Source organism: Alosa sapidissima, chromosome 18 (assembly GCF_018492685.1).
Source record: "Alosa sapidissima isolate fAloSap1 chromosome 18, fAloSap1.pri, whole genome shotgun sequence".
NCBI lineage: Eukaryota > Metazoa > Chordata > Actinopteri > Clupeiformes > Clupeidae > Alosa > Alosa sapidissima.
The window spans coordinates 1111795-1136045 of NC_055974.1; the positions used below are offsets into that span (position 1 = coordinate 1111795).

The following is a 24251-nucleotide window of genomic DNA, read 5'->3' on the forward strand; positions in this document are numbered from 1 at the left end:
GATAGGCCTACTGATAGGCCTAATTTCGCACGCGCATGTCCTTCAGCTGCCTGACCCGAGATGTGCAGGGTTGACGAGCGTTTACAGTGTATTTTATCGCCGAGGCAACGGGGTGTTCCTTACGTACGTCAGCACAACGACGGAGGTTCCCGCGGTAAGGTGTGTTTGGTTGTGTGTGAGAGACCGAGCGACCGAGCTAGAGAAAGAGAAAGAGAGAAAGAGAAAGCGTGCGCGAGTGAGTGACAGAGTGTGAAGGGGGTAGAGATCGGTCTAGCGGAAGACAGAGAACAGCTCCACTCAAGAGAAACCGAGAGTGCGCACCAAACGCATAGCAGACAGGGAAAATCATATTTGGGCTGAACGGTATGCCACGTTTACCACGGATGTTGCGGTAGTCAGACTGCCCCTGGGGAGAGGCTCTTGTCAGCGTTTTATCATCTCAGGGATTTCAGAATGGCTCGGGTGGGAAACGGAGCTGGAAACAATGACATTGATGAGGTGAGTGAATTGCGCGTCTGATCACCTGTGTCTACAACGTTACGGTGTTGATGCCTCGATCTGTCTGAGGTGAAGGTTAGGTTAGCCTATAATTTTGTCAACATGCCACTGTGGTGGCAGTGGCACTTGGTTTATAAACCACTGCAGGTATAGGTTTATATGGATGTTTATAAACTGGGTTATAATTCGACTCCACGCTCAGGTCTCGGTATTATGTTTTTTTTCTCCGGAGCTCTGGATGTCGACGTAGCACTCCGGAAATCGGGAAGGCAGAGCCAGGTCGCAGAGAGCCGGTAGAGCTCAGATTACAGCGGACAACAGTCGCCCGACTTAACGGATAAGAAATGGGGCCGCCCCATCTACATGATACCCGTACATTTAGCCTCACTGTTTAGCCCCACTGTAAGATGGGAGTCTTAGAATTGTTTGGAGCAGTGGAGCATTGAGGTAACTTTCTATATCAGTGAATTATGTAATCAGCGTGACGCAAACCTCCATAAGAGATGAGTTGATGCCGCACTCTTGTCCTCTTATGCTTCGGTTATGAAATCGATACCTGTGGCCACCTGGTGGCATTGCGCGTTCTGCCACCAATCGACCAATGATACCCACACAACAAAACAGCAGCCTAATTGCAAGCGAAATGACAAGATGATTAGAAAAAACATGATTTCCCACCGTTATTGCGTTGTGAAGGACAAAGTTATCCTTTACAGGAAACAAACGTACACTCCAAGTTAACTGTTGAATGACCTCCAAATTCAAAATACTCCTACTGGGCCAACCTCTCTCTCTTTCTCTTTCTGTCTATCAATGCATCAACCACACAAAGTAGCCTACACACCCAATTTCATTCAGGAAGTAGATGGAAGGAAGTGATCGCTGTTTGTGGAATCATAACACAAATGCTCATTTTACTGCTCCAAATAAAATAATAAAAATGTGTGTTCACTGTGATGCACTTTGAGCTGGGTACTCTCCCATCATTGGAAGAGATCTTATTACCCACCTGGTGTTTTTCCATTGCAGGTGTGTGTGTGCGTGTGTGTGTGTGTGTGTGTGTGTGCGTGCGTGCACGCGCGCACACACAAACACGCGTTTGTTTGTTTTAGTGTTTCTGTTTGTGTGTCAGTGAGTGGAAGGGAGCGAGATTGTTGCATGGCTGTATGTATGTGTGCACGAATGTGTGCAGTCTATACTACATGTCTGTGTATAAGCTTGTGATCTCAATGAGGGTAATCCACTTAAACTAATACTACACGGCACGGGCAGACCAATCCAGTCATCATGTGTGTGTGTGTTTATGAGAAAGGAGGGAGGGAGAGATAGAATGGGTGTATGCAAGAATGGAAGTTAATCCACTACTGAAGCTGCAGTACAGGTTTGTCCGTGTTCTCTCTCTCTCTCTCTCTCTCTCTCTCTCTCTCTCTCTCTCTCTCTCTCTCTCTCTAGTCAGATCATTCCAAACCTTCAAGAAGGGGAAAAAAGGAGAATGTGTGTGTATGAGAGAGAGAGAGAGAGATGGGTGGATATCCTAGAAATGCATAGTTGCATACATTCCCAAACCTGCCATTGTGAGTCTGTGTCACTTTGGATAAAAATATCTGCTAAATATCAGTCAACTTTAACTGTAACATTGAAGTGTGTGTGTGTGTGAGGTGAGAGAAAGTGAGTGTGTGTGTGTGAGAGAGAGAGAGAGAGAATGTACAACAGAAACAGTGGTAGATGTCCCAGAAACACACCGGACTACATGCACTTGTACGTGTGTGTGAGACAGAGAGAGAGAGAGGAGAGAGCGAGAGAGAGAAATGATTCAGGGTATTGATGCGTGAATGACATAGAGAGAGCATATGACCCTCTTTCTAGCCCTCTGTGTGAAACTAGAACAGTGGCTTCCTCTGCACACTAACATGTGTACTAACAGCTACACACACACACACACACATCAACAAACCACAATGCACATTTACATTGAACTCCCACATGGAGCATCCGCAACAACACATATTAAAGCATGCTTATTATTATTCAGGTCGAAGCAAAACCCCTCCGCTGCTTGTCGGGGTTCTGTTCTCCCTGTCGGGACTTATTTTCTGATAATTACCGGCGGACAATACATTATCCCTTACATAATGTACATGTATATATACTGGACATACTGTACATGTATATATACTGGACATGCATATATATACCAAGGGGTTCTCAAAGTTTTGATTGGTGAGAGCCAATTCAGGAACCCAACATTGAAGTGAGGGCCGCCAAAGGGGCGGGGGGAGAAAAAGACAAAACAATTGGAAAAAAATCCCATTTGTAATGATTTTAATGAGCAGGTTGCATCTCTACAGTTTATATTTATTGCATTAAACACATTTTAATTCATAACTGAGGCTAAACCTGACAAAACTTGTGAAAATATTAAGAAAAATTGCAATGCACACACAATCCCTGGGGTTCTTTACCCTCAACAGACAAATTTGGGATATAACAGTTCTGGTTGCAGTCCATTTCAAGTACAAACTTATTTAGAACAAACAGTCTCAGTGTGCCTTGCTTCTTATCAGCATAGGCCTTTTTCAGGGCCAATTACAGCTACCAAAGCACCACAGGAAAACCTGACGGCCACGAAACACCACTAAACGGAGATTCATTCTTTTCAAAGCACACAGTACAGTTGTACAGTTTTAACAGTTTTACAGATGTTATCAGATGTTTCCGCTGGCCGCCATTGGCCCCCGGGCCGCACTTTGAGAACCTATGATATATACTGTACATGCATATACTGGACATGCATACTGTACATGCATATATACTAGACATACATCTATACTGTACATGCATATATACTGGACATGCATATAGGACATGCATATATACTGTACATGCATATATACTGGACATGCATATATACTGTACATTCTCATACATACACCTCTACTCTGCAATCTCTTTATCTCTCTCTTGTTCTCTTTCGTGGACATGCACTCACACATACATTCCTCAATGATCTCTATTTCAGTTCTACACAGGAATGGTGTTAAAGTCCTTATTTATAGGTAGGGGATTTCTGACAACCAAGCCTATTTAGCATTGCACAGCATAGCACAGGATACAGCTACAATGCACAATTGGCTTCACAAACACAAATGGTATCATTCCCATAATGCCAATCCCTCACACACACACACACACTTACCAAGCCTTAGTTTAATGTGCTTTTTTCATTGCTATCTAGTGATAATGTCATTAAAGAGAGTCAATAGGTATTTAAAGAGCCTGCACGGCATTTAGACATGCTGGCACGCATGCACTGAGTGATTGATTTACACACAAACAAACACACACACACACACACGCAAACACGCACATACACATAGAGGATGCTGTCTTATTGCAAGAACGACTCGACTGATTTATGCAATGATTAAGAGTGCTATAATTATCCCTCCCTCTTTTTCTCCATCTCTCACATGCTCTCTGGCTTTCTCTGTCTTTTCCTCTTATCTCTCTTTCTGTCACCATGCCACCTATCTTGTAATCTGTTCACACTATCAACATATGGGTGACATCCCTGATAAACCATGTAGACAGATAAACTCGCTACTGCTACTGTGCATGGTAACGCACGCACGCACGCACGCATGCACGCACGCACGCACACACACACACGCAAATATGAAAAAATTGAGGCTGGTATGTTAAGTAGGCTGCACCCCAGGTATCTAGGTCACTTCACAGCCCTTTAAGGGAAATCAGTAACACTTTAGTTACATATGCTAAACAGTTTATAGGCCTATACTATGTTTTTTACTTTATAGTGATTGCTTTTTTCACTCTTATTGACTAATGTACACTTTTTGAGAAAGCAGACCTGGTAGGTTGCCAGCGATACTCCAGGAAGACCTTAAATGCTCACATAGCCTAACAAAGACACACACCCACACACTTACTATACTGATTCATTCTTGTTAACCTCTCTGAATTTCTGTTTTTGGCAGGACTGTTTTGAAGATGCCTTCGATCGGATCCCTGTGTGAGTACTACTCGTCTGAGTGTGTGTGTGGTGTGTGTGTGTGTGTGTGTGTGTGTGTGTGTGTGTGTGTGTGTGATAGAGCGTGCATGTGTGCGCACATATTCAAATGTGAGAGATGTGATTGCATACAGTATGGTTTATTTCTATATGTTGACACAGAAGTGAAATTCTCCATTTAGTGGTTACGCATTCATACGCTCATTCATAGCCCAGGGCCATTCTGAACAGAGAAAGGAAAATAGCAAAAAGCTGACTAGAGATGAATAGGGAACAACTGATGAGCTGAATAAATGCAGTGAAGTGTGAAGAACAACAATAAGGAAGCCGAGAGAAGTAAAGAAAAAAAGACAGCGTGAATAATGTTTTTTCCTAGCCTGTGTTGAATTTGAAGAGTATATCTCTCTGTTATTGCTCCACTCTCGTTTCCATTGTCCCTAGAGACAATTCTTAGAATACAGACTCTGGAACTCACTCCCCCAATCTGTCCGTGACTCCCCCTCACTTTCCACATTCAAATCCCGTTTAAAAACATACCTCTAAAAACATACATCATACATACAGTACTCTGCTTGCAATAGTAAGTCCCTTCACCATACTTGCAGTACACTGCCCCCCCCCCTCTCCCCTACATACACAGCACATTATTTCATCAGGAAGCTTCTCCAACACACATCCCCAACATTGCACACTGTTGCCCCCCCCCCCCCCCCAATACACAGCACATTGTCTCATGAGGAAGCTTCTCCAACACACATATTGCACACTGCCCTCTCCCCACATACACAGCACACTATCCCATCTCCCCTGTCATCCCCCCAACACACACACCAAGACCCCTGGCAGTTGGGTTAGCCCCCGTGGATCTGCCCAAGGTTTCTTCCTTGGTAAGGGAGTTTTTCCTTGCCCCTGTTGCTCTTGGGTGCTCCTTGTTGGTGCCCCCCCCCCCCCCCCAATTCCAATCCTCCCTCACCTTTCTTATGCAGCCCTTGCCACTTAATCTACTAAACCCCTCTTCTACTGCACTTTTTACCCCCCCCCCCCCCCACTTTGCACAAATAGGCTGACACCAGACATAATTTCACTGCATTTCTTACTTCCAGTAACTATATGCATGTGACAATAAACTTCCTTGTATCCTTGTATCTTCTCACAAGCCTACGACCTCCCCTACCCACAACCATAACCATCCCCACCCTTGCCCTCTCCCCTCCTCATACCCCGTCACCTCCCTGCCTCCACCCCGCAACTCGACCCCCATTGTGACTGTTATTGCTCATGTCTTGTCCTGGATGTCTGTACTATTATTATTCATTCCTCATTCCACTATTGCTCTTGTCTTTGATGCTTGTACCAATATGATTTATTTTTTTATTCATCAATTCATTGCTGCTCTTGTGTGTGTGTGTGCATGTGTGTGTGTGCGTCTGTGTGTGTGTGTGTGTGTGTCTGTGTGTGTGTGTGTGTGTGTGTGTGTGTGTGTGTGTGTGTGTGTGTGTATGTATGTATGTATGTGGTACTGTTGTCCTTCTTTGTTTCCCCATTCTGTAAGTGACTTTGGGTCTTTGAAAAGCGCTATACAAATAAAATGAATTATTATTATTATTATTATTATTATTATTATTAATGTAATGCAGTAATTATTGCCGTTTATTTACCAACATGATAATAGCTAATTTAACAGCAGTGTGTGTGTGTGTGTTTGTTAATACAGGGCCTGTAAGATGGACCTGCAGACATCCATTGAGGAGTGCAGCATGGCCCTTAACCTTGTCCTCAATAACAAGTTTTCAGAGGCCTTGGATCTCCTCCGGCCCTGGTATGGTTATCTGTGTTTGTGTGTGTGTGCTTGTGCGTGTTTCAAAGATTTGGTGAGTTGCCTTGAGAGGAACTTGACTAAGTTGTAATTTTTCCTTTGTCTGAATGTGTGTGTACATGTATGTGCCTGTATGCTTGTGTGTGTGTGTGTATGTGTATGGGGGCGGGGGGGTTTAGGTCTAAAGACAGCATGTATCATGCACTGGGCTACAGCAGCATCCTTGTGATGCAAGCAGCCATGACCTTTGAGCACAGAGACATCCAGGCTGCCATGACGACTATCAAGGAAGCCCTGCACACTTGCCAGAGGTACACATAATACAACACACACGACCAGAGACACAACATAGTTGAACACATAGGATCCCAATGCAACACAACCTTACCCACAGGATCTTAACGTAACACAGTCTAACACACAGGATCTTGCAGGTTTTCTCAATTTCTAAAATGCATTTCTGAAATTATAAATCCATTTACCAAAACTGTAAACATAAATCAAATATGCACTCAACTCCCAAAATGTCAAAGTTACAGGTCAAAGCAAAAACAAAGGGAAAAAAAACATACAACATAGGCTTATACACTGGTGAGATCAGTTCTATCGCAACAACTAGTTACTGCAATGAGTACTGTATCAACAGAAGAGAATGGACATACTGAGATTGGAGAGTTCAAAGAGAAGTTTGAAGATATATTGCGACTATTTAATATAAGTTTGGCTGCCAGACACTTTGAAGTTATCCCATTTTGCAACAATACTCCAGCTACACTTGGAACTTTCGTAAGGTGCATGTTACTAGATATACTAACAGTAGCCCATATATGCAACACATGTATTAAAGCTTACTGAGAAAGGGAATGGAATATCTCTTTGCCAGAGGAATCTTGGACAGTGATAGTTGGTAGTTGGACAGGTGTATTCAAATGTTCCCTGTTAAAGAAGACTGTTGCCAGTGACGCCCATATACAAAATCCACGCCCTAGCAGAAAATTTGATTTATCATCATAACCTGCCTGGCAGAAGAGGTATCACTGAAATTAGGGGCCATAGTGCTTCTAGCTAGAAAATTGTTTGCTAATTGAGTTTGAGTTGTGGTGACTTGAGTTAATGATATTGAATTCTAGTGCTTACTAAATGAGAGCATAGTGCAAACAGTCATATAAAAGTTTTGCTCTAAAAGAAAATTTTGCTCTAAAAGTTCAACAAATTTTAATTGTTTAACAGGAGAGTAGTGTTTATAGTTTGGGGAAATGTGTTTTTTGAAAGTTGCTGTTTGAATTTTAATTTCATGAGCCTGGTAATAGTCCAAGCAATCAAGAAAAGCTGTAACACACAGGATCTTAAAGGAGAAGTCTGGCGTGTTTTCACATAGATCTCTGTTTCTTGAGGTCAACGAGTACTATCGGTACAAAAACAAAAATGGTTTTACCTAGCTCGAGATATTGTATATATATTGTATGGGAGCTTTTTATAGTTTGTTGCAAAGAGGTACATTTAGTTCCTTTATTATTGTGCTGTAGGGGGACCGCGAGAGCAAATCTTCTTTAGTGCTGCTTTAACACAACACAATCTAACACACATGAGCTTAACATAACACAATCTAACACACATGATCTTAACACAACATAATCTAACACACAGGACATCACCTAACACACTAGCACCTGAGCATAACACAAAACATTGTGTTTGAATGATAATGTGTTTGAATGTCATAGAATTCTGGCGGCTGTTTTTCAGGTTCAGAAAGAGAACCTCAGTGGTGGGATCCATATCCAGCCTGGTAACCAAACAAGCCTCAGACAACTTGAAGGAGGGTGAGTGAGTGAGTGTGTGCGTATGTGTGTGTCTCGTTTGGGTTTGTGGGTATATGTGTTGGGTATTGTGCCTATAACACGTGTTTCTCTCTGCAGAGGAAATGCATGCAGAGATCTGTTATGCTGAATGCCTGCTACAAAAAGCCACACTAACCTTTGTACAGGTGGGTGTGCACTCACATACATGAGTCAGCATATATTTATTTACATAATCTACATCAAACGAGACAACATAGTGATTTGTTGACAAGGTCAGTTTCATTTAATGTGGCTCAATGAAATAAATGAGCAAATGAGCACATACACAAACACACACTTTGTTTTCTACACTTGTTTATGTGGTCCCTATCTTCACAGGATGAAAATATGATTAGTTTCATCAAAGGAGGAATCAAGATCCGCACAAGTTACCAGATTTACAAGTAAGCACATGACATCACATACAAACAGATCAGATTGTTTGTTGCCTCGTTTATAGAAGCAACCTCATCAGATGGGTATTTCACAAAGGCAGAATTAGCTTGACCCAGAGCCATAGAAAAAGTTTTTCTACTGATCTGGCTTGACCTAGCGTTCTCTGGTCATCCTAGCTCACCACATTTCATTAACGCCAACCAATCCTGGATCAGTAACAGCGACTAGGACAAGCCAGGTGTAAATAATTCAGGATACATATGTGTTCTTGTGTTTCCTCCAAAGAACCCTCAGTTGGAATTAAAAAGTGACAACTGCTTTTGATATAGACAATGAAGTGAAGTGTTTCTTTTTTGAATGGAGAAATACGGCTATTTCTGTAAAACTACAAGAGTAGGCGTGGTGGACCAACTGAATGCAAATATACGTGTGCACCCACGTGTGAGTGCTTCCTTGTGTTGGCATGCGACGTCTTAAAGAAAAGTGCTTGCCACTGTAAAGATATATTATACATAGTATGATTATATGCCTTTATATTGTCTTTAGGACCAAATTTGTTGCAAACACCTTTGGAAAATTGCCCACCATTTCCAATCAACTACTACAGTAGGCTATTCATCAAACGTCTATCAACAAAAGAAGCAAACAATGATATATCACATGGAGGTCTGATTTCAATGACAGCTGGCTGAACCAATAAGACAACATAATTAACCAGGCCAGCTGCACAGAATAAATCCCCATGGTAACTTATGTGCCATCTCTTTTGTGAAACCAAGTCAAGGCTAAATTCAGCCAGGATAACCAAAAATTCTAGCTTTATCCCTTATCTAGGTTTTGTGAAATGCCCCTCAGGTCATTCAGCTGTGCCAGGAAACGCCCCATCCAGAGTTGTGATCTAATTTGCTCTGGTGATGTCATTGTGTGTGCGCAGGGACTGCCAACACCTCTTGAGCGCGGCTCAGGAGGGCGGCGTGGAAACAGAGGCCTTAAGACAGTTTGAGGGTGGAGTCAAGCTGGGGATTGGCTCCTTCAACCTGGTGAGCACACACATTCACACACATACAAACAAACACACACACACTCACACACACACACACACAAATAGAGACATACAGTATAGAGAGAGCAGGTTTCATGACCGATCATTTTACCACACATACTCAGCCAAACTGATTTGCTATAATAACCTTGAATACTGCCCTACTGTCCACACTGTGAACATGTTGAATAGAATGTATCTAGTGTCAACATAAACATGAGTAAAATACATATATTTATATACATTTATTTACATTTACATACATTTTATTATTACCTTACTAGCTAATGTGGCGCTTCCTAATTCATGAATGTGACCTATTGCAATATTGTAGGATGACACCCCAGACCGACCCATAATGCCCACTAGTGCCACCCAGTGTTATGTAAATGCTATTTCAGACTAGTAAGATTTGCATGGTTTTATGAAGAAACTCTGTTCCCAGGAAGTAGAAAGGAGTCACTGAGAATATAACTATAAGCCTAGCTGATTAGAATTGAGCAGTACCCTGCCCAGCAATCTGGTAACATGATAACCTTTCAAGTGGAACAAAGTTGAATTACAGGTTGGAATTCCAGTGTATAATTAAACATGTAATCAAAGCAACAACACCATGAGTCTCTCTCTCTCTCTCTCTCTCTCTCTCTCTCTCTCTCTCTCTCTCTCTCTCAGATGCTGTCTCTTTTACCAGCAAAAATACTGAGGCTGTTGGAGGTCATTGGGTTTTCAGGAAACAGGGTGAGCCTTGTCTGTGTGTGTCCTATGTATGTCCTGTGAAACACAGGTCTTCATATTGTGTCCTGTGAAACACAGCTCTTCATATTGTGCCTTTACATATTTTGGTGCACAAAATCACCTATCTGATGTCTTTAATTATGTGCCAATTTACGTGTTTGCACTTAATGTGTCTGCACATTGTATCATGTACTGGTGTATGTCATATATTGCTTGTGGTTCTGTGTTTATCCACAGTTTGAATGTGAACTGTTTGTGTGTGTTTGTGTGTGTGTGTGTGTGTGTGTGTGTGTGCGGGCGTGTTGTGTGTCTGCAGGAGTTTGGTCTTTCTCAGTTGAAGGAGGGGGCAGGTAGCAACGGCCTGAGGTCCATACTGAGCGTGCTCACACTGCTCTTCTACCACACCTACGTTTGCCTCATACTGGGTAAAACACCACCAGTCAAACCATCCCCCGTCACACCACCACACCACAGGCTGATTTATGCTTCTGCGTCGACTCCACACAATCACTACGCCGTTGCCTCGACGCCGATGTGACCCTATCGAAGTTCTGCGTCTCCTGTGTCTGCGTCACTCACCACCGGAATGGTAGTCAGAATGGCGTACTGCATAGATTGCCGTGCTGAAATATTTATCTTATTTGTTTGGCCCTTTCTTGCTTAGATTTTGTAAAACTTATCGAGAAATAAACACAGTACATTCCAATGGCCTAGTTATTCAGGGTATCCGCAGGGTTTTAAAAAGTATTAAAAGGTAGTAAATCAACTTAGAAAAAATTAAGGCCATTTAAAGGTGTACACTAAAATTGTGTACACTGCAAAAACTGTTTATCTAATACAATCTAACCAAGTGTTATTGATCTTATATCAACATAAAAAAATCTAGTTGGCATTGTTTTCAGTATAAAGAGACTTACATAATTATTTCTCTTAAAATCATTTGACATAATTTAAAACAAGTTTGACTTGTTTATTATAAGATATCTCATCCTGAAAACAAGCAATTTGGCTGCCAGTGCATTGAGTAAATTTGTCTTGATAAGACTCCTTAAAATAAGTCATAGGGCCCTATCTTGGCGATCTAAAATGCATGGTCACTGGCGAATAGCTTAAATACATTTAGGGGTGTGTCCAGTCCACATTCTTTGTTATCAAACGTCGGGCGCTTGGCGCAGAAAGGCAGTTCTCATGCTTCTTAATCAGTCATAGGAGTGTTTTGGGTGTAACATCCTTTAAACTAATGAAAATGACATCTGTCATTCCCTTTAACTTCAAACAGTGCATCGGTATTTTGATAGTCAGTGGCACATTTGAAAGAAATCTGCTTGCACGTGAGACTGTATGGAACAGGTATTCCACTAAACCATGTTAGACTAAAACCTGTTTGTGACTAGCAGAGTATAGGTTACAAGCATCTGCACTCATCTATTATTTGAACTCATAGGCAAAGTCAAACTAACTTCACCGTGGTGTCATAGTCAACAACAAAACAGTTATACACAGTTAATTACTTTCACTATTGACTGACAATGGGTTCGAAAACATAGCCCGAAAAAAGCAACATTGACCCCAATAATGTTCGAATGACTCAACAGTAGGCTTCATTATGTTTTCCATGTCATTAATTAAAATAAATATTCAAAAACCACAACAACCCTTGCCACCCCCCCCCCCCCCCCCTCATTCTCCATTTCTCATGATTCTCTCTATCTTTTCTCTGAAGTCTAGCTAAAGCTAATTTAATAACGAGGCCAAATCATTGTCCTAATTGAACACCATGGGCAAGACATTGAGGAGTCTGCTCAGTGCTCCCGCATGCCACGCAATAGCTGTCATTCATGCAGCAGAACTTTGCTTGGTGACAGACTGTATCTTGCCTTCCCTTTAAATTAGGGACCAACCACAGTGTCATCAAAATTAGTAACCATCATCCCCATCAGCAAGAGTTCAGCACTCTTGGGATGTTGCTAATGTTTGGCATCTTTCACTTGGTGTCATGGGAAGTCTTTGGTCCCTGCCAACTGGACTGGGATATGCAGCCAGCAGTCTTCATCTATTAATAAGGACACAGAAATAGGACTTGAGTCAGCTCTGTCACACTGTGTTCCCACATACACAATACACAGTGGTTGACTACAGTGGCCTACTTGTAGAAGTGTCCCTGTACATGTTGATGGCAGTATTACAACAGGTTTAGGGTAAATGATAACTCTACAATCAAGCAAAACTTTTATTGAACTACTTGTAGAATACAATATTGATATGATTAATACAATTAAAAATTAATTATGCTTGTCTTATATAACTTAACCTGCCATAACCTGCTATAGCTCAGAAGTGACGTGTGTGTGTGTGTGTGTGTGTGTGTGTGTGTGTGCATGTTTGTGTTTGGGTGTTACATCTGTGTCTTTGCAGGTACTGGTGAGGGTAACTTGGTCGAGGCAGAGGCCCTATTGGAGCCTTACCAGGAAAAATTCCCAAAGGTGTGAATACACACACACACACACACATGCGTACACGAAACATTTATAAAGCAGGGCCTGTCGTGAGCAGTGCATGATAAGATCAGTCTTTGGGAGGTTGTGTCCTCACTTGAACGTAAACGTTATTTCTCTCTGCATTCTGTGCAGTGAATAACATTGCACTTTGGAGAATTTCTTTGAGAATTTCTTTGGAGAATATATTTGAATCTCTTCATTTGTTGTAGTCTAATTGGACTATGATGCAAGGGGGACACTCATTCATTGCTGCTTCAGCATGTCGATTAAGTGTGACAAATAGCATTAGTCTATCTCTTCTCTGGTTTGTGAGTCTCCCCATGGGTTCCACAGCCAATAATCACACACAACATTGTGAAGGTTGCGTACTGCAACCCCTGCAATACTGCAATATCTTGTCTAATGTGGCACTGGAACTGTGTTTGTGTTCTAGGGTTCCATCATCCTGTTCTACACAGCCAGGATTGCTACACTCAGGGGCAACTTTGAGAAGGTGGGTGTCTCTCCTCCACTGGACTTTACTACTACTCACCGCTGGTGCATGATGACCACTTGGCTACAATTCCCCCCGGCTCTGCTGTCTATCCAGATCTAGATGTGCTTATGATTGGTCAGACTGTTTGACTCTCCATACCAAGAGAGTTTATTGCTTGGAGTAAAAACCGGTGATGTATTGACCTTGCTGGCCCTTTGCTACAGGCCTAGCAGACATGTTGCTGGGGGCAGAAGCACTGTAAACCAATACTCCCCCTTCATTCACATCTGATTGAGGTCAGTGTCCTTAATCAGAGTCAGGCGTGTTGGCTGTAAGAGCTCTCCTGATTCTCATTAAGGCCTCTGGCCAGTTAAGTCAGCCGAGGCCGAGTCCGGGGAGACGAAGAGGTGCCCATTCAGAGACGGTTTTATAAGTATAAGTATATATACTCTTTTGATCCCGTGAGGGAAATTTGGTCTCTGCATTTATCCCAATCTGTGAATTAGTAAAACACACTCAGCACACAGTGAACACACAGTGAGGTGAAGCACACACTGATCCCGGCGCAGTGAGCTGCCTGCAACAACAGCGGCGCTCGGGGAGCAGTGAGGGGTTAGGTGCCTTGCTTCAGCCGCGCCTACTGGTCAGGGTTCGAACCGGCAACCCTCCGGTTACAAGTCCAAAGCGCTAACCAGTAGGCCACGGCTGCCCTTTTGACCGAGTCCAGAGAGACAAAGAGGTTCCCATTCAGGGACACTTTTGGGAGACAGTCTGCTGGGCATCTGTGGATATGGTCTCCACATCATATAGACAATGCAAATTCCGTCATCCACCCAGTTCGTACAGACAATGCAGTATGGACACATTGATACATTTACTGGTATGATATGTGTGCTAATGTAGTATGTTTGTATGTTTGGTTCTTGGTTCTCTGGATGGTGTGTTTGTGTGTGGTAGTTTATTGGGTGCTATGTTCATCCATGTGTTTATGTGTAGTAGTGTAATCGGTGGTAGCTTAGTGGGTGGTGTTTTACCGAGTTTGACCTGTAAAACATAAGTATTTCTTTAGATTCACAAAGAGATATTATTTCAAATACACAAGGGAGCTTGTGTACAGCAGAAAAAAGTTTGAAACATCCATGTCAACCAACCAGCCTTTGTTTGCTGTGTGTGAATCCATATCCGCAGATTGTACATTATCACGTTGACTCCTCTGTGATAAAAGGGAGAGTGTGCTGGTTTTATGCAGTTTAACACAGTAAAACTCCCCATGTGCAGTGAAAAAAGCAGATTCCAGCAGGTATTCTGAATTATTCTCATTTGCATATAGGGGACTGGTAAGTCTCACAGGCAAATCTCTAATGTCTTCCTCTCAGGAAACATGGAAAAAGCATGACTCGCTTTGCCTTTCAAAACCGCCAAAGCTGCAGAAAAAAAAACACATTCAGCATTCTGTGTCACCACCAGACAAGGCAGACCATAAATATAAATATGGTCAAAATCCTGACAGAGACTTGCTTGGTGGAGGAGTGAGGGACAGTGTGGCTGAAATGTGTTTGCCTGTGCAAATTAATGGATAAGAGCTTCCACTCCTTTGGGTGCTGTTCTCTGACGGGCCCTGAGGTGGACATGCAGTGGTGCTGGTGTGGTGGTCAGCAGACTCCGATCATGCAAATCACATGACATGATCTGGGAACTCCCCAGGCTGTGAGGCAGCCGAGCACGAATGTGTGTGTGGTGTGGTGGGGGGTGGGGGTGGGGGTGTTGACGGGCTTTGTGTGTTAGTAGGAAGGAGGGTTGCTGTAGCTGTGTGTGTTTGTGCATGTTTAGGGGGGGGGGGGGGGGGGGATGTGCAAATTCATCTCTTTGTGTGTCTGTGTTGCAATATGTGTGTCATAATGACTCATGCTTGGGGAGGAAGGTGAATGTGTATATGTATTTGCCATGCACTATATGCATTGCGTTTATATGGAGGGGATAATGTGTGTGTGTGTGTGTGTGTGTGTGTGTGTGTAGGCTCAGTTGAAGTTCCAGGAGTGTATTGGTGCACAGCAGCAGTGGCGACAGATCCACCACCTGTGCTACTGGGAACTGATGTGGTGTCACTCATTCCAGCAACAGTGGGGACAAGCACTCAAGTACGCAGACCTGCTCTTCAAGGAGAGCCGCTGGTCCAAGGTAATATTAAACACATTACACACACACACACACACACACAAACAAACACATACACACTTTCATTTTCTCTCTTACACACATTATCTTCCTCAAGCTCTCTTTCCCACACACACACACACACACACACACACACACACACACAGTTTCATTCTTATGTTCTCGTTCTCCAGGTCATTATCCTTTTTAATGTTTTACACACATAAACGTAAGCACCCTCACATGATTCTGTCAAACATTCTCAATTTGGACCATATTGGTACCACTAAAAGGTGCCTCTGCACAAGGGGTTAACATGGTTTGTGTTGCTAGGCAATCTATATGTACCAGAAGGCGGCCATTTTGAGCATGATGTCGGAGGAGGAAGTGCGTCAGACTGGTGAGAATGTGGTGGAGCTCTTCAGGTGAGGACAGAGCTGTTATAAACTCTCTATAGCAAATATGTTTTTTTATTATTGACTAAAATGTTTGTGTGTGTATGTGTGTGTGTGTGTGTGTGTGTGTGGAATAATATAAGGCATATACTTTTCCATAGTAGTAGGCAAAACATCATCAGTTTACAATACATATAGCATGCATATTATATTGTCTGTTATATAAGGCTCTTCAGAATGCTGCAGAAAGTTCCACTGGCTTGAATGGACTTTCCCAGTGATATTTCTTATATGTGACCAGTGCAAAAAAATATGAATGACCACTTTAAGTTGCAATGGGTTATGTGCTTCTGATTCACCTTTCATATTGTTCTGCAAGTAGTCCGTTATGTATGCACTTGTCTTTGCACAGCTTCTAATACTTTGCCTTTTGATCTGAATCGTCCATAGTCAAAGAGTTTATAATGAGATGGGTCATTCAGGGGCAAATCAGATAGAATCCAGGAAAATGGTTGCTGCACCGTCTCAGATTTTGCACAGGGTTTCAATTTAATTCAGTTTTCATGTTTTCTTTTTACACTAGTATTATTCCTAGTCTGACCAATCTTTGTAGGATGGAAGACAAATATATTTCCAGTAATGCTAGACCATTAAAAGTTTGTACTGCATACTCATTGATTTTAAATAAGATATTGAGGGTATTGTTAACTCATTAACTACAGGTTGTGCCAATATTTGAGGTATCTGCAGCATCAATGTTGTATCATGTTTCCTTCATAGATAAATATGCTTAGTTAGTTACATTAATATATCTCTGCTTCTTCCTACTTGCTCCTGAAGAACCTGAGGAGGTTTATCTAATTAACCATGGTACAACATTGATACTTTCTACACCAGTGTTTTTCAACCTTTATTGTGCCACGGCACACTTTTGACACTTAAAATGTCCCACGGCACACTAACATCCTGTGTGAAGAAAAAATAAACATACCATAGCCTAAAATAATACACAGATATGGCCTTATTATGGCTTCTATGCAAGACCTGCTCAATAAAACAAGGGCCCTCTGTTTCATTTGTAGGTGACTATATCTAATTTAATTGTTGTTATGAACTGGATATGTGATGATTCTGTGAATACTGGATATGGGGCCCCCGTTTTACAATGCCTGCATACCACAAATAGTGCAATCATACAATCAATGAGAGCATGTGGTTATAAATTCTTTGATGCAACAGTTGCTTTTCTGCATCAGTGAGTGACATTTGGGTAATTTTCTGCGGCACACCTGATGATCTCTCACGGCACACTAGTGTGCCCCGGCACAGTGGTTGAAAAACACTGTTCTACACTAAATGTCCATACATGCTTTCATATAGATTTTTAAGTTCCATACTAACTACCTCACATACCACTTTAGTCTTTTGAAAATGACCAAAAAACAGATCCTTCCCTTGTTTCATCCTTCAAATATGTGTTCCCATTATATGTGGGGAACATTATATTGTATTTTAAAAAAGTAATGATTGACACCAAATATGTACAAAAAAGTTTATAACACCAAATCTGGAACCTTGTTGAAAATCAATGAGTATGTCATACAAGCTTTTAATGGTTTAGTCATACTGAGAATTTTTTTCTTCCAATCCTACGAAGGTTGGGCTGACTATGAATAATACTTTTCAAGATATTAATGGCCAAACATTGCTTCCCATATACTGTGTTTTGTCAGGCTTGAATCAGGGACTAACAGCCATAGTACAGATATTTTACAGGCCTTGGTTTTGGGACTCATTCATGATATAGACATGATTTGAACAAAACCAGAGGTGGTGAAGCAACAACCTTATCTGATTTGACACGGAATGACCCAATTATAGGAAGCAGAGTATTATACCTGTAATGGGATAGTGACCTTATCAGCAGTGTGTGTTTGTATTTTGTGTGTTTGTGTGTGTGTGTGTGTCTATGTGTGCTAGGCAGGTTGAAGGGCTGAAACAGCGTTTAGCAGGGAAATCCATCCCCATTGAAAAGTTTGCTGTGAGGAAGGCTCGGAGATATGCATCACCCACACCTGTCAAACTGGTCATTCCTGCCCTGGTGAGTGAGTGAGTGAGTGAGTGACTGAGGTAGGTGAGTGAGGTGAGTGAGGTGAGTGAGCGAGTAAGGTGAGTGAGTGAGGTGACCGAGTGAGTGAGTGAGTGAGTGAGGTAGGTGAGTGAGGTAGAATAGTGAGGTGAGTGAGCGAGTGAGGTGAGTGTGAGTGTGTATCTTTCAGGATGATAAATTTGACTCAGTAAACCAGTGGATGTTCAATTGTAAGACCTTTATTCCTACCAGTACAACAAGCAAAGTCTTTCAAAACGGCAGACTACAAATGAACAAACAAATGCCACCAACCACTCAGAGGCAGGCAGATAATCCAAAAGCCTACAGGCAGAGACACAATCCAGAGACAGATTAAAAATCCAGAACAGGAACAAGCAAAGGTTATGAAATCCAATCAATAAAAACAAATTCAACTAAACCAGGAAAAGTAAAAAATGCAAAGTTACAGAAAACTGACTAGCTGGACACTCAGAAACAATCTGGGACAAACTGACAAATGAAGCTTAAATGTAGGCTTTAAGTATACAAGATAATTGCAGGACAGTTGGAAACAGATGAGTACAGAGAATGGCGGGGAAGTCAATAAAGGTGTGAAGTGAAGAAAGAAGTGGCACATGGCAGGTGAGGGGTGGAGTCAGAAGCACATGGCACAAAAAACAAAATACCGGTACACATGGCAGATAGTACCAAACATGACCAGCAGGGGCATTACATTTAAAAAGGTGTGTGTGTGTGTGTGTAAATACAGGTAATAATTTTGTTACAATGGTTGTATACATGTAGCTTTTTCTGTAAATGTGTGTGTGTGTAGGAGATGATGTATATATGGAATGGCTTCACCATTGCTGGAAAGAGGTCAGATGCTGCGGAGGCCCTCCTGATCACCATCGAGAAAGCAGAGCAGAACCTACGCACCACCCCCAGTAGGAGACACACACACACACACACATACATGCTCATAAAGATACTAACACACACGCACACATGCTCATAAAGATACTAACACACACACACACACACTCATAAAGATACTAACACACACACACTCATAAAGATACTAACACACACACACTCATAAAGATACTAACACACACACACACACACACACACACACACACACACACACACACACACACACACACACACGCTCATAAAGATACTAACACACACACGCTCATAAAGATACTAACACACACATGCTCATAAAGATACTAACACACACGCACACATGCTCATAAAGATACTAACACACACACACACTCATAAAGATACTAACACACACACACACACACACCACTCCCACTCTCTGTATCTCCATCCTTACTCGGTTTTTCTCTTTTAGATGAGTACACTGTGGATGACGAGTGTTTGGTGCAGCTGTTGAAGGGTTTGTGCCTGAAGCACCTGAATCGGCTACTGCAGGCAGAGCTCTGTTTCACACAGGTGCTGGCTAGGTAAGTGGTGTGTGTGTGTGTGTGTGTGTGTGTGTGTGTGTGTGTGTGTGTGTGTGTGTGTGTGTGTGTGTGTGTGTGTGTGGTTTTTTTTTTGCCTCTGAGAAGAGTGGGAAATATGATCTGATCGTAGTCTTCTTGTGTGTATGTTTTTCCAGTGAGAAGAGGATCCGATACGATCACTATCTTGTTCCCTTCACACTCTATGAGCTTGGGTTACTTTACAAACTACAGGGGGATTTCGCCAAAGCAACCAAATACGTTGAAGATGCAAAGTAAGTGTGTGTTTGTCATTGAAAGCTGGCCTATTGCACAACACAATGGCTTTAGTGTATCAACCACACAGTATGAGCAAATGTGTTGATTTTAGCAGCAAAGGCTATATTTGCTAAACTTCCAGCCAAAAATGACCATTAAGATATGTATGTATCTTCTGCATATTTGTCTCAGCAGAGAGCAGGATTATGGTTTTATTGTGAGAAATAATCTGACTCAAAATGGCATGTTTTTCTCATTAAAAACAAAAAAAACATGTTTTGGATGACATCCACATTTCCACTTAACTCAGTTTACTAGTTACCACAGAAATGGTGCTTTGTGGATTTAAAAGTAGCCTAGCCAATGAGGGCCATTCCTATGATCCTTTGCCCCCATCCCCATAGGCCAGGGGTGGGCAAACTTTTTGGCTCAAGGGCCACCCCCCACCCCAACCACACATCACATCACACACAAAAAATACATTTTTTATTGCCTATCATTTAGTATCAAAAGTATTTGTTTTAAAATATTAATTGCTTAAATACTGCTTATTTGATGCTGTTTAACAAATGTATAAATTGTGCACTGTCGCTTTAAGAATAATTCACGTTTATTTCTCAATGATCTTCTGCCTGCTCCGCTATGGCTAGTGCTGTACCTACGGCTGGGCCCTCTCACAGTTTATAAATGGTCAGTAGTGGGAACTACTGTTGCCTTTATGATTTCCTTTTAAAAGTTTTTTATAAGAAGGAGATATCAATTATTAACAATGACAAGCCAGCTGGAACCTGCCGCTCTCTCTCCCTCTCGTGATCGCAGACGCGTTCCTAATTAAATGGATCACATAACGTTCACGTTTGATCTGCTGCAAAGGAGATAACTAAGAGAAGGCCTATCATCTCTATTTAACATGATGTTTTGACATTGACATTGTAAATGTTCTCTAAGGAGAGTGAAAAGCAGTTTGCAGTAAAGCTAACCAACATCGTCTCTATCTCAGGAAAAAAACTGCAGGCAGCCTGATAACCAAATGAAATGCTCGGCGGGCCGGATGCAAGTGCTTGGCGGGCCGGATCCGGCCCGCTGGCCGCAGTTTGCCCACCCCTGCCCTAGGCTCTGTGTGTGAAGTCACATAGTCAAAGTCAAAGTCAAAGTCAGCTTTATTGTCAATTTCTTCACATGTTCCAGACATACAAAGAGATCGAAATTACGTTTAGATTACGTGGGTGGTGTAAATGTCCTTCAGGGAGGGGAGTGAAGCACCAATGATCCTTCCAGCTGTGTTCACTATGCGCTGCAGGGCTTTCCTGTTGTATTCAGTGCAGCTTCCGCCCCACACAGCGATACAGCTGGAGAGGATGCTCTCAATGGTGCCTCGGTAGAATGTGGTCATGATGGCTGGTGGAGCACTTGCTCGCCTGAGTTTCCGCAGGAAGTACAGGCGGCGCTGAGCTCTCTTCGCCAGTGATGCAGTGTTGGTGGTCCAGGAGAGGTCTTCACTGATGTGCACCCCCAGGAATTTGGTGCTGCTCGCTCTCTCCACCACAGCACATAGTCCTGAAATACAACCACAAACTGTGACCGATGAATCTGGTCACTTTACAGAAGTCTAAACATGATACAGTTTTGATGTCACCTCATGTTGTCCACTGCACTCTGAATCGAACACAGATTTCTCCATTGCTTCTGTACCTGCCCCATCTTTGCCGGTTGTCACAGGAAACAGGCCTCCTTACTCCACTTGTAATTAGCCAGCTGTAGAGAGCTCTGTCAGAAAAGGGTTCATTTAGGGCATTTGTTTCACTTTCAGCTGAAAAAAGGGTAACTTTTTACTCGGATAGTCTTGGACAACTGAGCATCTCTAGGTAGCCTGTGGACGGACGGCATTTTGAATAGGCACTAGGTAAAGGGTAGCTGACCCCTCTTGTGCATCATTTCTTTGTATTTAAAGGATTGTCTATATTTCTGTGTGTGTTTGTATCTAGGTTGAACTACAAAGATTACTCCATGGAATCACGACTCCACTTTAGAATCCACGCAGCGCTGAACAGTCTGAAGAGCTCCCCAGTGAGCACACCATAACACACAAAGACACCAACACACACACACCATAACACACAAAGACACACCAACACACACACACCATAACACACCCAGACACACCAACACACACACACACCATAACACACCCAGACACACCAACACACACACATAAGCCATTCTAGCCATCTAGCCAGCAACTCATTACTCTGCTGCACCTACAGGGCTTCTGGATGGGTGCAATGAGAAGTCATTCTTCATTCTCACCAAAGAAAGACAAATGCTTGAAATCCCCCCCCCCCCCACACATATACACACACACACACATAAACACAAACATAGACATGAACCTTGTAAGCACACTCTGTATCACACACAAGCAAACACTTACACACAAGCAAACATGCACAGGCACGCACACACACACATACACACACACACACACACACACACACACATACAAACAACAGGGAGGGGAGGCACAAAGATGTGTGTTAGCTGGTAATGACACACTCAGATGTAAACACTTGGATTCATGAGGAGATTCTACTGAAGGGATGTAAAGATTTCAAACCGAGACCAAATACAACTGTTTGTGTGTTTCACTCCTATGGGTGCAATAATTAACATTTTGATGGCCATTATCGATATTAGTCTTTTGCTGTTGTTATATTATAGTGTCTTATTATGTATGTCTTAACTGTCGAAAGTCTGCTTTGGGCTGCCTTTGATGCCTCTCAGCAATCTGAAGGAAAGAGGGTAAAAATGTTTTTTATGAAGCAATAATATTGTAACAATATTAATAACAGTAATCATTTAAACCTTCCTGCTATGTCATTTGCAGTGATTGTGTGTTTTTCTTTTTTTTTGGTAAACAATATAAACAAGTAAATGATGCTGGCTCTTGGAAATTAACATATTCTCTCTCGGACCATCATATACTGAATCCACACATGAAAACACACTGACAAACTTGCTGACGTGTGTGTGTTGAATGTGTGTGTGTTTATTGAACTAGCTGGGATACAACTGATACATATATTTGTGTGTGTGTGTTTATGTAGAGATGTTCTTAAAGCCATAACCTGCTTATAGATCAGAAGTGTCTCGTGTGTGTGGGGGGGGGGGGGGGGGGCTAGTCAGCATTATAAGATAGCACAAATATGGAATGTATGTCTGCTCTGTGTATGTGTATGTAAGCACGCATCTAGTCTGGTCTGTATGTTGTTCTGTTGTTTGTGTGTGTGTGTGTGTGTGTGAGAGAGAGAGAGAGAGAGAGAGAGAGAGCGCACAGTGTATGTTTTGTGAGAGGAATTTCTGTCTTTGAAGTCTTTTAGTGCCTGAATTACTGTTATGTTTGATTAGCAGTGTGTGTGTGAATGTGTGAATCCATGTGTCACTGCTGCTGTACAATGACCAATAAAACAAGTACACTCCACAGGCATTAAAATGAGTCCTCGCTACTTGGCATAAGTTGTTTTTTATGTTGTTTTGTCCCTGTGGATGTGTGTATCAGATATGTTTCCCTCATTTCACCCTCTTCCCTTGTATTTCTTTAAGCAGAAAACAGAAAATACCAATTCCAGCTTGTGCTAACACACACACACACACAGACGCACACACACACATGCACACACACACACAAGAGCAGCAATGAATTGATGAATAAAAAAATAAATCATATTGGTACAAGCATCAAAGACAAGAGCAATAGTGGAATGAGGAATGAATGATAATAGTACAGACATCCAGGACAAGACATGAGCAATAACAGTCACAATGGGGGTCGAGTTGCGGGGTGGAGGCAGGGGGGTGACGGGGTATGAGGAGGGGAGAGGGCAAGGCTAATGCTCTGTGACTCTAGAATGTGTATTTCCAAAACAAGATGCACATACATAGTCCTTTAGTTACAGGTTGTAAAATATGTTTGTTTAACATAGATTTGTTTAACAGAAATGCAGAAATGAATGCTAATGAGGGAGTGCAGGAAAGAGAATAAGTGATGAAACCCTGATCTGTTTTGAATTTGTGTGAGCAGCTGACTCTGTGTGTGTGTATGTATGTGTGTGTTTGTGTACACAGCTGAGATAAGAGTTACAGTACATAAAGAAAGACATTCCAGGTCTGTATGTGTGTGCTCTTAAATAATAAACTGTAGACATGCAAAGCACTCAGAACAGACACAGTGGTGGCTTGTGTTTGTTCAGCTTTTAATAGTTGAACGTTCATTGCTGACAACACACACACGCACTTCCAGTAAGGGCATTCTCCCTCTGTGACCTGTACTACTCCATATCAGCTGGGCCTCAGCAGACACACGTCTGGACACAACCAGACAAACTCCCAGTCACACACACATGCATGTATAAACGTTGGTACTCTGTAAGAGCATAGTTTCAGAGTTTATCATGTGTTTTTTTTGTTTGTACACTATTGCAGACACATGCGCATAAAGACATCGCAAAAACACCCTCCTCTTCCTCCTTTTTGCACACCCCCCTCCTCTTCCTCC

The 24251-nt window shown here is 42.2% G+C and overlaps 1 protein-coding gene across 2 annotated transcripts; it reads left to right on the top strand.

Annotated features, from left to right (window-relative positions):
• Positions 1-23183, top strand: LOC121690384 (tetratricopeptide repeat protein 39B). 2 transcript variants are annotated; one of them, XM_042070904.1, is made up of 20 exons: positions 1-498; positions 4497-4531; positions 6243-6347; positions 6524-6655; positions 8091-8167; positions 8264-8331; positions 8525-8589; positions 9516-9621; positions 10296-10361; positions 10675-10783; positions 12774-12841; positions 13290-13349; positions 15348-15509; positions 15819-15910; positions 17861-17981; positions 18802-18913; positions 19333-19444; positions 19600-19716; positions 21685-21776; positions 21843-23183. In XM_042070904.1, exons 1-20 carry the CDS (start codon positions 454-456, stop codon positions 21845-21847), a joined length of 1749 nt encoding a protein of 582 aa, XP_041926838.1. In that variant the 5' UTR covers positions 1-453; the 3' UTR covers positions 21848-23183. The 2 variants fall into 2 exon arrangements, with proteins under 2 accessions (XP_041926838.1, XP_041926837.1); XM_042070903.1 differs by having other exon boundaries at positions 6-498; positions 21685-23183.
• The last annotated feature ends 1068 nt before the right edge of the window (positions 23184-24251 follow it).